Source organism: Rhinolophus sinicus, chromosome 8 (assembly GCF_057876585.1).
Source record: "Rhinolophus sinicus isolate RSI-liver-muscle chromosome 8, RSI-T2T, whole genome shotgun sequence".
In the NCBI taxonomy this organism is placed as follows: domain Eukaryota; kingdom Metazoa; phylum Chordata; class Mammalia; order Chiroptera; family Rhinolophidae; genus Rhinolophus; species Rhinolophus sinicus.
Genome location: NC_142508.1, coordinates 44,782,551 through 44,799,691, shown reverse-complemented (window position 1 = coordinate 44,799,691; position 17,141 = coordinate 44,782,551). Strand labels below are relative to the sequence as shown.

At 52.0% G+C, this 17,141-nt stretch overlaps 1 protein-coding gene across 10 annotated transcripts in view; it reads left to right on the top strand.

Moving 5' to 3' along the window:
* RYR1 (ryanodine receptor 1) overlaps nucleotides 1-17,141 on the top strand; it is a 110,200-nt gene that overhangs the window by 53,715 nt on the left and 39,344 nt on the right. For 7 of the 10 annotated variants that reach the window (XM_074314387.2, XM_074314382.2, XM_074314386.2 and 4 more), the window contains 20 exons: nucleotides 273-388; nucleotides 2,227-2,294; nucleotides 2,394-2,515; nucleotides 3,003-3,052; nucleotides 3,530-3,590; nucleotides 3,682-3,920; nucleotides 6,408-6,489; nucleotides 7,028-7,158; nucleotides 7,389-7,721; nucleotides 8,593-8,833; nucleotides 10,150-10,237; nucleotides 10,329-10,421; nucleotides 10,795-10,809; nucleotides 11,947-12,117; nucleotides 13,701-13,760; nucleotides 14,026-14,163; nucleotides 14,644-14,756; nucleotides 14,943-15,039; nucleotides 15,288-15,394; nucleotides 16,985-17,036. In XM_074314387.2, coding sequence (XP_074170488.1) covers nucleotides 273-388; nucleotides 2,227-2,294; nucleotides 2,394-2,515; nucleotides 3,003-3,052; nucleotides 3,530-3,590; nucleotides 3,682-3,920; nucleotides 6,408-6,489; nucleotides 7,028-7,158; nucleotides 7,389-7,721; nucleotides 8,593-8,833; nucleotides 10,150-10,237; nucleotides 10,329-10,421; nucleotides 10,795-10,809; nucleotides 11,947-12,117; nucleotides 13,701-13,760; nucleotides 14,026-14,163; nucleotides 14,644-14,756; nucleotides 14,943-15,039; nucleotides 15,288-15,394; nucleotides 16,985-17,036 — 2,377 coding nt within the window. The remainder of the gene's footprint in view (nucleotides 1-272; nucleotides 389-2,226; nucleotides 2,295-2,393; nucleotides 2,516-3,002; nucleotides 3,053-3,529; nucleotides 3,591-3,681; nucleotides 3,921-6,407; nucleotides 6,490-7,027; nucleotides 7,159-7,388; nucleotides 7,722-8,592; nucleotides 8,834-10,149; nucleotides 10,238-10,328; nucleotides 10,422-10,794; nucleotides 10,810-11,946; nucleotides 12,118-13,700; nucleotides 13,761-14,025; nucleotides 14,164-14,643; nucleotides 14,757-14,942; nucleotides 15,040-15,287; nucleotides 15,395-16,984; nucleotides 17,037-17,141) is intronic. The other 3 variants (XM_074314388.2, XM_074314389.2, XM_074314380.2) reach the window with 1 other exon arrangement.

Below are 17,141 nucleotides of genomic sequence, written 5' to 3'. Positions count from 1 at the left end.
CTGGAGAAAAGGGGCGGGGCCAGGTAGAGGAGGAGTCTAAAAGGGTGGGGCGTGGGGAGCAGAATTGGGACAGGAGAGGCTGGAAGGCTAAGAGGATAGGGACTGGAGAACAGGCACGTCCAGTCCAGGGAAGAGCAGGGAACTCTAGGTGACGTGGGATGAGGCAGAAGCTGGTAGAAGCAGGGTCTGGGGGAGCAGGGGTCGAGATAGAGGAGGGTGGGAAACAGGACTTTCTGCTGTGGGCTGACCCCTCTCTCCACCTGTCCATGCAGAGGCCTTAAGGACATGGAGCTGGATTCGTCTTCCATTGAGAAACGGTTCGCCTTTGGCTTCCTGCAGCAGTTGCTGCGCTGGATGGACATTTCTCAGGAGTTTATCGCCCACCTGGGTACCCAGCAGTCCCTCCCTGAGGCCTGCCCTCCCTGGAACCCAGTTCCTGCATGTCTCCTTCCTCCCTTCATCTAATTACTGTGCCGGATAGTGTTCTAGGTGTTGGGAATAAGCAGTGAGCAGGACAGACAAACATCCCTGCCCTCCTTCCACTTACAGTCCTGTGGGTGGAGTCAGACAGTTTACATCAGAAATAACTAGATCACTTAGCATGTTGGAAGGTGGTTAGTGTTATGGGAAGAATTCACTAGAGCCAGCTAAGGAATGTGGGGAGGGGAGTATTCCAGGAAGACCTTGAAGGAACCGGGGAGGAGGCAGTGGGACATCTGGGGAGAGTATTCCAGGCAGAGGAACAGCCAGTGCAAAGGCCCTGAGAGGTCTCTACTAGGAATATTAGGCCCGTGTGGCAGCAGCAGAATGACTGAGGGGGAGAGTGAGAGGGAAGGGGGTCAGAGAGGTGACAGGGAAGCTCATGGAATGGAGTGTCTTAAATGTATGAAGAGCTCACATTTATTTCAATGTGTCATATTAGAAGTGTTTTGGGTCTTTATTTAGAAGTTTGGTGATGTTTTTATAACCAGAAATATGCCGTAGGAACATAATTCTTATTTATATCAATTAGCCTGTGGTCAAATTGGTTTCCTTAGATGTCATTTTGCTTCAAGTTGCAATTTCCAAGAACCTATTGAGGACGTTAGGTGAGGACTTACTGTATACAGACCTCCAAGGTGGGAGGAGTAGTACAAAGACTTTTCTCACAGCGCCAGAGACATAGGAAGTGTTTAATAACTAGAGTCAGCTTTATTATTTTAATAGTATGAATTACTCTCACCATTATGTTTGAAATTGATTTCCATTTTAAATTTAATTCTAACAATATCAACTTCTAGTTTCATTTGATCCATCATTCTTTTATTCCAAATTTACTCAGTGCTGGGTATTGACGTTTAGGAAGAAAAGGGCTTGTGATAGGTGAAGAGGGGGTCCCAGTCTGTCCTCTTCCCCATTTTCAGCCTCAGGAAGGGTTTGATCAAGGAGTTAGAGGAGCAGACGAAAGGTAGGAGGGAGAGGTTTATCTCCAAGCCAACAGAGGTGATTTCATGTCAAGAGTTTATCTTCCATAGTATCTTTTTTTTTTTTTTTTTTAAAGATTTTATTGGGGAAGGGGAACAGGACTTTATTGGGGAACAATGGTCAAATTGTTGTCCTTTCAATCTTAGTTGTGGGGGGTTATGTTCAGCTTCAAGTTGTTGTTTTTTCAGTCTTAGTTGTGGAGGGCGCAGCTCAGCTCCAGGTCCAGTTGCCGTTGCTAGTTGCAGGGGGCACAGCCCACCATCCCTTGCGGGAGTCGAACCGGCAACCTTGTGGTTGAGAGGACGCACTCCAACCAACTGAGCCATCCGGGAGCTCAGCTGCAGCTCAGCTCAAGGTGCCGTGTTCAATTTTAGTTGCAGGGGGCGCTGCCCACCATCCCTTGTGGGAGTCGAGGAATTGAACTGGCAACCTTGTGGTTGAGAGCCCGCGCTCCAACCAACAACTGAGCCATCCGGGAGGCAGCTCAGCTCAAGGTGCTGTGTTCAATCTTAGTTGCAGGGGGCAGAGCCCACCATCCCTTGCGGGACTCGAGGAATTGAACTGGCAACCTTGTGGTTGAGAGCCCACAGGCCCATGTGGGAATCGAACCGGCAGCCTTCGGAGTTAGGAGTACGGAGCTCTAACCACCTGAGCCACCGGGCCGGCCCCTCTTCCATCGTATCTTAACTGCCCCATCAGAATACTCTTTTGAGTTCCCTAGCCTTGAATCCATCATGACCTCTATTTACCCTCCCCCACCAGAGGCTGTGGTCAGCAGTGGACGAGTGGAAAAGTCCCCACATGAACAGGAGATTAAATTCTTTGCGAAGGTCAGAGGTGGGCTCAGAAGCTGGAGGGGGCTGGGGACTGGGTGGGCTCTCCTCACCCTTCACTCAATCCCCTTCATCTCTTCCCCACCCCACCCCCAGATCCTGCTCCCTTTGATCAACCAGTACTTCACCAACCACTGCCTGTATTTCCTGTCCACACCTGCCAAAGTGCTGGGCAGTGGTGGCCATGCCTCCAACAAGGAGAAGGAAATGATCACCAGGTGGGCTGCCCTGTGACCTCTGACCCAGACCCCTGACCTCACAGTGTTATAATCCTAGACCCTTTACTCCAACCTTGGATCTTAGGGGCTCTGTCCTGGGTGCTGGGCAATGACCACTCTACCTGCAGAGGCCATTACAGGGCTAGGATGACCAACTGTCCTGGTGTGCCCGGGACTGAGGGGGTTTCCAGAATACAGGACTTGTAGGCAAACTGGGACGAACTGGTCACCCTGTCAGAAAGGGAGACCAGCCTCCCCACCCCCCAACATGCCAGTTATTGCCTGTGACTTTCAAGGTTGCTCATCTCTCTGCCCCTCCCCACCCCTTCTGTCTCCTTCATTTTCTTCCCCATCCTACCTCGTCCTGGCTCTGTCTTCTGTCCCTCTCTCCCTGTCCTTGCCTCCTCTAATGTGTCACCACTCTCCTTGTCCCCTGGGAGTCCTCGCTGTGTTTCTGCTGTTCTTCTGTCCCTTTCTCTATCGTCAGCCTCTTCTGCAAGCTTGCTGCTCTTGTCCGTCACCGAGTCTCTCTCTTTGGTAAGTAGCGCTGTTCCCAGAACCCGACTTCCCAATCTTTCCTCTCTTCCCCTCATCATCAACCCCACCCTGAAGAAATGTGGCCCAGGTTCATGCCTGAATTTGAACAACCTTCACTGTTCTTCCTCAGGACCCGACGTGGCCTGGGTAGTCCCGGGGACAGGGAGTCACTAGGATAGCCCTGGTTTCTGCCCTCATGGAGCTCGTGGGCCAGTGGGGGAAAGAGACGCATCACCAGACAGTGATGGCCTGAAAGATCAGGGTTGGGATGAAGGAGGGTCAGGCAGAAGGGTCAGGGCCCAGATGGGAGAGGGAAAGACAGGAGTCAAGGCATGGATGGGGAAAGAAAAAGGGCCTATGGGAGTTCAGGTGGGATGGGGGTGGAGGTGGGGATGGGGAGAGGTCAATTGGGGTGGATGTAGAGAGAGGCATTATCCTATAGCCCTTCCTTCATCCTAGCCTGTCTTTTCCCCTCAGGGACGGATGCCCCAGCTGTAGTCAACTGTCTTCACATCCTGGCACGCTCCTTGGATGCCAGGTAGAGCTACAGGTCATGGTGCCCACTCCTAGACACTCAAAAATCTAGACTCTCAGATTCTAGAACTGGGATGTCCCCACTTCCCTCCTAGGACGGTGATGAAGTCAGGCCCTGAGATTGTGAAGGCTGGCCTCCGTTCCTTCTTTGAGAGTGCCTCGGAGGACATCGAGAAGATGGTGGAGAACCTGCGGCTAGGCAAGGTGTCCCAGGCGCGAACGCAGGTGAAGGGTGTGGGCCAGAACCTCACCTACACCACCGTGGCCCTGCTGCCCGTCCTCACCACCCTCTTCCAGCACATCGCCCAGCACCAGTTCGGAGATGATGTCATCTGTAAGGGCTCCTGACCCCAAGGGCAGGGGACGGGGGGTCAATGCAGCCAACACCACCCATCCCCGTGTACTTGACAGAGTCCTCAGGTGTTTAAGTGTGTATTTACTGAGCAGATGTATTGCTGTAAGCAAAGTGTGCATTCAGTAAATTAGGAGGTAATACAATGGGTTAATTAGGATATGAGTTGAGCGACTCGATTAAAACACCCGAAATCACCATAGCTTAAGCAAGATAGAGTCATATTTCTTTCTCTTGTAACAATCTACTTGTAAGTGGATCTTAATGTCAGGATCCCAGGTTCCCCCCATCTCTGCTATCTCTGAAATAGTGCCTTTATTTATATGGTCCCAGATGGCACACCATTCCATCCTCACTCTGGCCAGTAGGAGAGGAGAAAAAGCAAAGAGGAAGGCACCCCAATTCTTTTAAAGGACCAACCTAGACATCACTTCTGCTTGCATCCATCCCATGGGCCAGAACTTAACACATGGCCCCATGTTGCTGCAAGCGAGGCTGGGAAAGTAGCGTTTATTTTGGGAGGTCGTATGATGAGCTAAATATTGGAGGTCTATTACTAGGAAGAAGAGAAGAACAGAAGGAAGGTAAGAGCAGATACTGGGAGTCAATTAGTGTCTGCCATGTTTATCCCACTAAGTGGCACCTACAGTGTGTGACCTAGCCTGGGATCTTGTGACAGAGTAACATCCTGTTGTTAAAACGACATAGGCAAGATGAAACACCTAATAGGGTGTCGTGACATTGTGTTCAGATGCTCAAAAGAGCCTTATAAGGTGTGGCCTGGATCCTGGTGGAGCCAGGAAAAGGACAGGAAGGGCTGGCTGGTGGGAGAGGCACTCAGGAGGCCGAGAGGTGGGCTGTGGAAGGGAGGTGTCCAGCGTGAGGCCCAAGGCCCTGGCCTGGGGACCTGGGGACAGCGGGGCTTCCATAAGATATATTGGAAGAAGTAACAAGTTTGGGGGAGAAGTTTGGGATTCAACTTACTTCTGAATGCACCCCAGGGGAGGCATTCAGGATGAGCTTCAGGGCTGGTGGGCTGTGGAGACTGAGGGATGGTGAAGCCATGTTTCAGCTCCCTGTTTATTTGAAATTAGAACCCAGTGATAAAAGTAAGAAAAGAAGTGCTTAGATGGGATTTTTCCTTCACTCCAGCATTTTATTTTGAAAACTTTAAAAACATACAGAAAAGTCCAAGGAAGAGAATTGTTCAGAATTTGCTCCATTGGCTTTACCTTTCACTTTATGGGTGAAACTTCTTCTGCAAACTTTTTTATTAAAATTTTGAATCTGAGTTGTACACATAGTGACATCGCATCCCTAAATATTCAGCCCGCATCTCCTGGAATAAGAACCTTCTCTCATGTAACCACAATACCAGTATCTGACTATACCTAACCTGACTATAGTTAAGTTTCCCTATTGTCCTCAAAATGCGTTTGATATATACAGAGGGTGCCAAAAAAAATGTATACACATTTTAAGAAAGGAAAAAATTGTATTAAAATTGTAATGCTCAATATATACCAGTATCAAAAGATGAATACAAGTCACGTTTGACTTCTGCAATTACAAGAGGTGCTCAGAGTGGTTACTTTACCATCAGCGTTCAGACACTTCTGATTATAGCGAACTCATCACATCCTGCGAACTACTGCTTGAGCAATATTGACCAAAATGTCCACTTGTATACATTTTTTGGGCACCCCTGGTATATACACTTTGGTCAACGTTGCTCAAGCAGTAGTTCGCCGTAATCAGTAGTGTCTGGGTGCTGCTGGTAACCACTTTGAGCATCTCTTGTAAATGCAGAAGTCAAACGTGACTTGTATTCATCTTTTGTTATCGGTATATATTGAGTATTACAATTTTAATACATTTTTTTTTCCTTTCTTACAATTTATATACTTTTTTTGGTACCCTCTATATTTTTTAAAATTCAGAGCCCAGTGAAGTTTCTCTCATGAGTCTGTAGTCTCCTTTCAAACTAGAACAGCCTCCCCCACCCCGCCCTCTTTTTGTCATGTGACACTTGTGAGGTCGATGAGGTCCTTAACTTGGCCTTCTGGGGGCAGGATGGGGGGTGGATAACCTAAAATTGTGATCAGGATTGCATGTTTGTTCACATTTTTCTGGAGAGAGTATCCATCACTATCATCATAAAGATCCGTGACTCCTCACAACTAGCCTTCACTGAGTGCCTTGTTTTAATTGCTTTGCAAGTATTAAGTCGTTTGACCCTCACAACAACCCCTACGAGGAAGACACTATAATATCCCCTTTTTACAGATAGGAAAACTGAGGCCTAGAGACTGGCATTTGCTCAAATCACAAAACTAGTAAATGAAAGGCTGGCTCTACAGCCCCTGTTCTTACCCACTGATTGGAGATAAGGGAGGAGGGGGGCAGACTGGTATAGTGGGCACAGCCCTAACCCTCACATCGCCAATCCTCTCCCCCTTTCTCTCTCAGTGGATGACGTCCAGGTCTCATGCTACCGAACACTGTGCAGTATCTACTCTCTAGGAACGACCAAGAACTCTTACGTGGAAAAGTAAGGAGAGGGAGCCATAGTTTGGGCCGGGTACTGTGGGAGCTCAGGGAATGGCGGGCGCAGGAGAAGATGGGGGTGAATGAAAAGTAGGGGAGGTGTTCCACGTCTTCCACAACAGACATGCACACTATAGCAGCTGCAGTTCCCCAAGGCGGCCACGTGAGGGCGCTCAGGGGAAGGCCAGCGCAGAAAGTGGAGGCCAACGGTGGGGCCGGGCGGGAGAGCCAGGTGAGCACCAGGCACTTAGTGGCCAGGATGCCAGGTTGTTTTCCGTTGGAAAATAGAAACGAGGGTGCCCACATAAATGAGGGTGGCACATACGAGCCATGGGACGCAGGGGGCACGAGGGAGGGCCCTGGCAGTGCCCACGTGGGCTCTCCTGAGCAGGAATCATCTGTGGAGCAAGCCTGGGGGAAAGGCCATATCAGTGCCAACTGGAGAATGGCAGCTCTGCTCCCTAAGGTGATGGGGAGTCACTTCTGTGGAGGCTGGGGCTGGGCAGAGGGGGTCATGGGAGCTAAGTAGCCCCCTTTTCCAGGCTGCGGCCAGCCCTTGGGGAGTGCCTGGCCTGCCTGGCAGCGGCCATGCCAGTGGCATTCCTGGAGCCTCAGCTGAATGAGTACAATGCCTGCTCAGTGTACACCACCAAGTCTCCCCGGGAGCGGGCCAGTAAGTAGTGTGGGGTTGGGGCAGCTGTCGGGGTTCCATTCCACCGAGCACCAGGCCTAGGGGAGAGCCAACTTTGGGGGCAGTATGGCCCAATCTGTGCTGAGGGTTCCTCAGCTTGGGGGTGCTCCAGATTAGGGAATCTCAGAGTTTGTGGGAGCCTGGTTTGTGGTACATACACTGAGGTCTGGGGGTGATGGGTTGGCATGCCCTGACCCCTTCCTGCACCCCAGTCCTGGGGCTCCCTAACAGTGTGGAGGAGATGTGTCCTGACATCCCGGTGCTGGAGCGGCTCATGGCAGACATCAGGGGGCTGGCTGAGTCGGGCGCCCGCTACACAGAGATGCCGCATGTCATTGAGATCACGCTGCCCATGCTGTGCAGCTATCTGCCCCGCTGGTGGGAACGTGGGCCTGAGGTGCCCCCACCCGCCCTGCCCGCCGGAGTCCCCCCACCCTGCACAGCTGTCACCTCTGACCACCTCAACTCCCTGCTGGGGAATATCCTGCGAATCATTGTCAACAACCTGGGCATTGATGAGGCCTCGTGGATGAAGCGGCTCGCTGGTGGGTCTGGGGGGCACGAAGCTCCTGAGGTGGGGCCCCTTGATCTGACAGTCTGAGGGGGAGATCCCAGGATGGTCTCCTGGGAGTTGGGTGGAGCCAGGGTCTAGGTTTTCTCGGGGTAAAAGACCAAGGGCCATTGTGAGGGGTCAGAATCTCAGGCTCAGAGGGTCTGGGGTGGATGGATGGTTCTGGGGAGTCCTTGAGGCTGGATTCTGAATTTCTGGAGCCTTGGAGTGTGTTAGGTCAAGGATTAGGGGCTCAGCCAGAAGCCTGAGTTCCTTATACAAAGGGTCAAAAGATGAGGTCAGCATCAGGGTCCCTGATATGGATGGGATTATAAGTCTGAGGCCAAGAAATGAGTCTTTAAAGGGTTGGGATTCCTGGTTCGGAAGTTGTGTGTCAGGAATTAGGTCAAACTAGAGATTGGGGCTGGGATCCAAGACCAGGGTCAGAGGTCAGAGGCTGGGGTAGGGAGCCAGGGGTCATAATCAGAAATCATGTAGTGAGGGAATCATGGTATATGTCAGGTCAGAAGTTAAAAACTGGGTGAGAGGTCATGGGCTAGGGTAAGATATCAAGTTAGGATTTAAATGTTTGGGTCAGAAATCAGGGACTTGTGTCAGACTGCGGTGACCGGTTGAGGTCAAGAGTTATGGTTGAGATCAGGCTATGTCAGAGGTCAGGGCCCAAGGTCAGGAGATGCTGTGGTCAGAGGCCAAAGTCACGCTGGGGTCAGTGATAACTGCTGGGTCAGAGGTATGGGTCAGCTGTTATAGGATGGAAACAGGTCAAGGGTGGGATCAGAGGTCATAAGTCAAATGCTGGAGTTAGAGGCTAGCCAGCAGTGAGTGTCCCCCATTTGCTCCTATAGTGTTTGCCCAGCCCATTGTGAGCCGGGCCCGCCCAGAGCTCCTGCACACACACTTCATCCCGACCATTGGGCGACTGCGTAAGCGGGCAGGTAAGGTAGTGGCTGAGGAAGAGCAGCTGCGCCTGGAAGCGAAGGCAGAAGCTGAAGAGGGTGAGCTCCTGGTGCGAGATGAGTTCTCTGTGCTGTGCCGGGACCTGTATGCCCTCTATCCGCTGCTCATCCGCTACGTGGACAACAACAGGTCAGCATGTCCCCAGCCATCCCCTCCCATACACTCCAGCCTGACTTCCAGCTTCCCTGAACCCCATCTGACCCCTTGCCTTCTGACTTGCTATAACTTTCTACAATTCTCACCCGGCCATCTGCCCCATCCCCTTTGTTTCTGGCCTCACAAAATCCAGCCTGCTGGTGTTTGCTCCCCTCCTGCCCCCTTATACTTCCTGAATCTGAGACCCTGAGCAGTTGCAGTGTCAGCCGTAAAGAGCCCTGCTTTTCCCTCTAGCACTGGGTCTCCAGGCTTGGGTAGACGAGGTGTTTGAAATTTGTGCAATGAAGTCCAATCGTCAGGCCTTCCTCCATTATTGGGAGAAGAAAGGAAGACAATCCAGATGTAGCTAGCCTAGTTTTCCCCGGGTCTTCAATAAAAAGGCAAGAGTGGGTATCAACCAATTCCTAGCATCTCCCTAAAATCAGAACCACTGTTTAAGGAACTATTAATTCCTAGGTGCAGCCTAATCCAGGGACAGCAAGTAAATCTCAACTCCAAGTTCCATCCTGGTTGAAAAAGATTTTAAAGTTGCACCAGGGCTTTGTGAGAAAGGGTGCTCTGACTGATAAGTTAATACTGTCATGGGAGAGAGCAAAACTGGGAAGTGGTGGTATGCATTCTGGATACATCTTGCACATCTGTCTGTGCTCACCAGTGGGTATCGCTGTACGGTATATTCCTAGGAATGGGAGTGTTGGGTTAAAGAATTTGAACAAGTAAATTGTGATATATTCACACAGTGGAATACTACATGCAGTATTAGTACATGGCAATGGCAGTGAAAATAAACAAAGTTGAAAACATTAGGTTGAATGAAAGAAACCAGGAAAATAAAAAAAAATAGAGTCACATCATATCATCTATTTATGTAACATTCAAGAACAGACAAAAATAATTCATGGTCTATAAGTCAAGATAAAGGTCATTTTTCAAAAGGAAGGAAGGGGGAGTGGCTTGGAGGGGCACAAGGGTGGCTCTGGGGACTGGAAATGTTCTATTTCTTGACTTGGGTGGTGGTTACACAAGTGTGTTCACTTTGTGATAATTCATCAACTTGACAATTTGTATGTATGTTATACTTTAATAAAAAGGTTAGAGAAAGAAAAAAGTTTTTAAAGGAATGGTCATTTAAAATTTTTTAATTATCTGAATGGCCTGATTACCCTAGAAAACTCTACCCCTCCCATTGGGGTCTCCAGGTCCCCCTGACTCCCTCCCCTGAGATCTGTGTGGCCCCCTCTCCTGGGGTCCCATCCCCATCCCTCACCAGCCTCTTCTGGGCCACTCAGGGCGCACTGGCTGACGGAGCCCGACCCCAACGCTGAGGAGCTGTTCAGGATGGTGGGCGAGATCTTCATCTACTGGTCCAAGTCCCACGTGAGTCCCTGCCCACTTTACCCAAGAAGCTGCTGCTCGGAGATGCCCTCCCCCAACCCTATCTGACCCCCAGCACTGCCTCTCCCATTAGAACTTTAAGCGCGAGGAGCAGAACTTTGTGGTCCAGAACGAGATCAACAACATGTCGTTTCTGACTGCTGACAACAAGAGCAAAATGGCCAAGGTGGGTGCTTCGCTCTGGGAGGTGGACTTAGCAAGGAGGGAGGGAACACCCCCCAGGGCTTCCCACCTGCCCCCTCCTCACCCAGCCAGCTGCCCATCTGGGTCACATTCCCTGCAGCCCTCCTCTTCATCTCCCATTTCCTCATATCGCGTTATCCCATATCCCCCTTTCCTCTCCCCTAACTTCTCAGAACTGCCCTCTTCAGGGTTCTAAAGAACAAACCCACCCACCCTGAGGTCTGGGAGTGCCCAGCTAGGGGATGCGTGTCCAGTGGGCAGAGGAACCTGGGTTGGACCAACCTGGAGTTGGGCCTGGGGTTGGCTGAGGGACCGGGGTAACCTTTCTTGTCTCTGTCTGCCACCTGATGAAGCAGGCGGGAGACGTACAGGTCAGCTCCTCATCTGGAACCTTCCGCATGATTCTTGGCTAATACCCTCTTCCCCACAAACCCCAGCCTCTGCAACCCCTCCAGAAAACCCTGCCCCTGTTCTCCACCCCTCATCCTTGGCTCCCGGCCAACCCCCTTGGCTCTCACCTACCCCCTGCACCCACCCCCAACCATCCATTCCCTTCCCAACCCTCAGCTTTGGGCAGTTTCATCTTTTTTTTTTTAACTCATGTTTAAAAAAAAAAATCTCTCAGCTTTCCCCAAAGCATCGAAGCATTGTGGGCTGAGGTCCTGAGGAATGGGAATGGGGGTGGGACAGGCACGCGCATGGTGGGTTTAAGGCTTGGGCTCTGGAATCAGACAGCCTTGGGTTAGAATCCTGACTGGCAGTTGGCTGTGTGACCTTGGTCAGCAGTCTTATCCTTTTGAGCCTCTCAATGGCATTCAGCCAGTGGCCCGTGGCCCAGGGCTCTGCAAGGACACAGTGAGATGCTGCATGTGCGGCCTCCATATTGCGAGTAGGTGTGGATGTGGCTCTGGCCAAAGCTTGTCACCAGGGCTTCTCATTGGCATGACTGGGGGGGCCCTGGTCACAGGTCTGCACTCAAGGCTTCAGAACACGGCTGTGGAACTCCATGCCCGGTGTTTCTGATGCCAGATCTTTCTGTATCTCTCTTGCGTCTTCTGTCTTCCTGTCTCCTTGTCCATCTGTCTCTCAGTGTCTCTTTTTCTTCCAACTTCTCTTGTCTCTGGGGACTCTATGGTTCTGCATCTTTCATTCTTAGGAACTCAGTCTTGGGATATGAAGTGTGGAGTTGTGCACGTTTTGGGGGTGGTTGTCCTGGGAGTTCTTAGGGGATTCTGGGAAAAAACTGCTAGACGTTGAGAAAGGCCTGGAATTTGGGGCAATCTGGAAGGGTGTGGGATAGAAGCTGGGAATCTGGGATAGGGGTTTGGGTCTGGGGGGGACAGGCCTGGGGATGTGAAGTGAAAGATTAGCAAGGTCTGGGGTGGAAACTGAGGCTCTGAGATTGGGTTGGGGCTGACGGCTGGAGTGTGGACAATGGCTGGGGGGGTGGGGTGGGGCATGGGGCTGGGCTGGGACTCAGGCTAGCACTGATCCCCATGTCCCCACAGTCGGGTGGCTCAGACCAGGAGCGCACCAAGAAGAAGCGCCGTGGGGACCGGTACTCTGTGCAGACATCGCTGATTGTGGCCACACTCAAGAAGATGCTGCCCATTGGCCTAAACATGTGTGCGCCCACTGACCAGGACCTCATCGTGCTGGCCAAGACCCGCTATGCCCTGGTGCCTTTCCAGCCCCATTCTGGGAACCTGCCAGGATCCCACTCACACCCCACCAAGCCCCTGGGATCCTACTGACCCCTGTGATCCCCCTGGGAGCCCTCCCTTAGGATCCTACTGAATCCTTCCCCAGGATCCTGAGGATTTACTGGGACCCTGGGATGCCCTGAGTCTTCCCCTAGGATGCTGAGGACCCTACTCAGAATAATGCCAGAGCCCTGGGACCTAAGGACCCTACCTGGGACCCCACTGAAACCCAGAAATGCCACTAAGACCTCTGGGGCCCAAGGATCACATGGAATCCTACTGAACACCCTCCCCTAAGAATATGCCAAACCTGTTAGGACCCTGAGGACCCCACTCGAGATACCATTAGCATCCCGGAGACTCCTCTGAGCCTTCCACCAAGACCTCCCCAAACTCCTTGGTACCCACTGAGCCCCTCATGACCCACTGGTCCTCCCCTGAACCTCTGGGTCCCCAGTGAGCTCTTCAGCTCACTGCCCCTTTCCCTCCAGAGGGCCCCTCCCTCTGGACTCTGTTGATACCCAACTGAGCTCCCCCCAAAACTCTCAGGGGCCCAGTGAGCACCATGTGACCCTAAATAGCCCTGCAGGATCCTAATGGCCCCTCCCCCAGGTCCACAGAGAATCCTCTGAGGTCTCAAGAATCCTGGGGATGGATCAACTGACCCTGCCCCTGAACCGTCTTAAATCCTCTGAGACCCCAAGGAGGCCTTCCAGGACTCTACTTACCCCTTGGATGGGCTAACAACCCCCCCCCCCCAATACTTTTCAGCTTCAGAGACCCTAAGAAGCCCTCCCAGGATCCTGTCCTGAAACCCCTAGAACCTCCCCCAAGGACCCTACTAAGCAGTCTGACAACCTACTAACCTCCCGAGGCCCTGAAGACCACTGACTTCTCCCCTGGTAACACAAGCGACTCCTTAAAGGCTCCCAGAACCCTAAAGGCTCCTTCCCTCAGGACCTTAAGCTCCTCCCGGGACCTGTGGAGTCCTGCCAAGGCCTCAAAAAACCTTCCTGAGGGGTCCCCCTGACCCCTCAACATGGTCCTTGAGGGCCCCCCTCTCTTGGGATCCTAAGGAACCCCACTCTACTGACCCCTCCTTTGGCCTCCATGTCAACCCCACCAGTGACTTGGTTGATCTGCCTGAACCCCCATGACCTCTGACCTGGCCATCTCCCTTGTAACCCCCCTCACCTCTGATCTTCAGAAACTCTCCCATCTCCCACTTACTCGCAGCCCCACTCGGACCCTCCTCTGACTTCTGATAATTCCTCTGTGGCCTTATTTGACCTTTAAGGATGTCCTCGTGTTACCCCCTTCCTCCTCTTACACCCCCACAAGGTCCCTCTAGTCTTTGCTGTATCTTTGAGGTGCCTCTGTGGCCTCTGGGACTCCACTCTGACCACTCCTGACTTTTGGATCCTTTCTGTTTCTCTCTGCTCCTCCCCTTGCAAATCTCTCACCAGCTGCTGGGGTGACAGGCCTAGAAGGGAAAGGGTTGTGGGTCAAGGAGGACAGCGGGCCCTCCGAAGTGACCCAGCCTGGTCATGTTTCCCCAGAAAGACACGGATGAGGAGGTCCGGGAATTTCTGCAAAACAACCTTCACCTTCAGGGAAAGGTATGCCTCCTTAATCTGCATCAGGGAACGTCAGGATAATAGCAAAAATAATAGGCAACGTTTGAGCACTTACTGTATACCAGGCATCGAAAGAAGGAATTATTTGTTGTCGCTCGCCGTAGAACCCACACATGGGGGGGCGGGGCAGCTGGAGAAGCCACGCGGTGCCGAGCCCCGCCCTCACGCTTCCCCCAGAAACTCGGCTGAGGGAGAGGGAGCAAACGGGAGAGGTCCCATGCCCGCCGGCTGTCCTTATTCCTTTCAGGTCGAAGGCTCCCCTTCTCTGCGCTGGCAGATGGCCCTGTACCGGGGCGTCCCGGGTCGCGAGGAGGACGCCGACGACCCCGAGAAGATCGTGCGCAGAGTCCAGGAAGTGTCTGCAGTGCTCTACCATCTAGAGCTGGTGGGCGAGGCCAAAGGGGTGTTACTGCTGAATGGCCGAAGCTTGGGTCTCTGGGCGGGGCAAGGGGCGGGCCTTGAGTCTGTGGGTGGAGCCTGGGTGGAGACTCGAGTTTCAATCGAGGTTTAGAGTGGGAACGTGGATTGGGGGGCACAACCTGGTGCTCGATCTTGGGTCAGGGACAGAACTTTGGGTCTGGGAATGGGTCCTGGTGGAGACACCTTGACTCTGTGGGCAGGGCCTTGGGTGGGTCTTGGGATTGGGGCGGGGCCCGGGAAGTCTGAGCGGGGCATAGGGGAGAAATTTCGTTCTGGAAGCTGAACCCAGGTCAGAACTTTGTTGGTGGAGCCAACGTGTTCTTTTGGCCCTGTGAGTCGGCCTCAATTTGGACCGGGGCATAAATGGGCAGTTTCACTTGGAGCTGGAGATAGGAATCATGCCAGGGGCAGAGTCTAGGGACATAACAGATTGTCCCGCTCCCAGGTCGAGCACCCTTACAAGTCCAAGAAGGCTGTGTGGCACAAACTCTTGTCCAAGCAGCGCCGGAGAGCGGTCGTTGCCTGTTTCCGCATGACCCCCCTGTACAACCTGCCCACGTAAGACCCCCAGAGAGGAGGGGAGCTAAAGGGGCCTCAGAGAAAGGGTGGCTGAGGAGGCTGGAGGATGGAGTGCCAACGTGATGGGGTCTTGAGGATTAGTTGGGGGAGGCAGAGGCAGTTGGGGGAGGTGAGAGGAAGTGTGGAGAGAAGGTCCCACTGTCGCCCCACACCCTTCTCTTTCAGGCACCGGGCATGTAACATGTTCCTGGAAAGCTACAAGGCCACATGGATCCTGACTGAAGACCACAGTTTTGAGGACCGCATGATCGATGACCTTTCGGTGAGCTGGGGCCTGTCTGGGAGTGTGGGGGCAGAGCTGGATAGGGCTGGGGCGGAGGCTGCCCCTTGCACACCTCCAGGGGTCGCCCTTCACATTGAGGGGTATGGGAAAGGCAGCCCCTGGTTTGGGCAGAACCAGAGGAGGGTACAGGATGTGAGGGAAGAGAAGAAAATCCAGCCCGCCAGGGCTATGGGTAGACAGGAGGGGACTCTAGAAGCCTCTCCCCCAACCCCCACCCCTCCCTCCAGAAAGCTGGGGAGCAGGAGGAAGAGGAAGAGGAGGTGGAGGACAAGAAGCCAGACCCCCTGCACCAGCTCGTCCTGCACTTCAGCCGCACGGCCCTGACTGAAAAGAGGTGAGGACCCTTCCTACGGCTTAGAAGAGGAACCCTTTACCCTCCTGCAGCCTCCCTGTTCCTCAAGAGAGACCCTCTGTGTCCTAGGGGAGCCCCACACTGATCTTTCAATGTCACGTTATTAAGATGGCAGAGCCACCATGTACCATTGGACAGCTGAGCACTTCACAGGGCCGTCTCCTCTGAAGGGTTCACATCCCAAACAATATCGATTTTGACTTTTCTAGAAGAAAGTGTCTTACTCAAACAAAATCACTATATTGTAGGGGAAAAAATCAGTATATTATGACAGATTTTCAACAGATGGAAGTGAGCAAGGAGGGCCTTTTTCTAACTCACACAAAGTCTTCATATGGGTTCATTGCAGTCATGGGAATAAAAAAAAAAGTCATGGGACCATAAGAAGGGTGCTGCTGCTGCTGACAGTGACAGCAGATGACATTTATCAAGTGCTTATTATGTGTCAAGCACCATACTAAGTCAGCACTTGACATCTGTATTTCCCCACTTAATCTTCACACTATAAGATAGGTATTATTGTCAACTCCTTTTTGTGGATGAGTAAATGGAGGCACAGGGATTTATTTTTTTCACATAACATGAAGTGAGAGGGTAAAAAGTCCAGGCCTGGGCAGTGACACAATTACAGTTAAAGGGTTATTCAGGCTGACAGGCTTGTTCAGGTTTTCTGCACTGCCATTCTGAGCTTTTGTCTTGTGGTCAGAAGATGGATGCTGAACTTCCAGACATGAACACATGCCGGCAGAAAGAAAGGGAGAGGCTTTTTTTTCCTCTATGCAAAACCAAGATCTTTTTAATCCAAGAAGAGAAGCCCTCCCTGCTGGGCTTCTGCACATATCTCATTGGCTAGCATCCTGACATCAGGCCACCGCTAGCTGCAAGGGAGTCTGGGAAGTTGCATGTCCTGTTTTCTGTCCTCTGGGAAAGCAATGACTCTCTGGAGTTAGACTGTCCAAGTCTGAATTCCAGTACAAGCTGTGTGACCTTGGCCAAGAAGGTTCTTTTTGCCTCAGTTTCCTCACTGGTAAAAAGGCTAATAATATATATACCTAATACATAACTGTTAATGTATATATAAAGCACTTAAAGCAGGGACTAACTTAGGGTAAACACCTAATAGGTCTTGACCATTACTATTATTACTATTATTATTATTATTATTATTATTGAAAAGACCCAAGGACACGGTGGTTGGTCATAGTTGTTAAGTGAGCCGGCAAGTGACAAGATGGACCCAGAAACTTCCGCCTTCCCTCACACCATTTTAGTAACCCCAGTGGAAAGGGAGCACGTCTCCCAATAGCTCCAGCAAAACTCCCAAAATGAGCTCCACTGGACCACCCTGGATCGTATGACCATCTCTGACGCGTTATTGTGGCCAAGCAGATAGAAAGCACTCATTGTCTCAGCCTTGATCACTGGCCTACTCTGGCAGTGGACAGTCTCCCCATGTGAACCTCACAGCCTGAGCATGGGGAGGGGTGGCTTTCCAAAGGATAACTGGAAGCTGCTATCAGACGGGGGTCCTCTCCACTGGGTTCTGACAATCTCCCCAATTTCTTCCTCCAGCAAACTGGATGAGGATTACCTGTATATGGCCTATGCCGATATCATGGCAAAGGTGAGGCCCTGCCCCCACCCGGGCAGGTCCCCTTCTCCCCAGCTGCAATGCCTGTCCCCTGAAAGGGCTGGGGGTGGACTGGGGTATCGCCTCTGTTTCCCATCG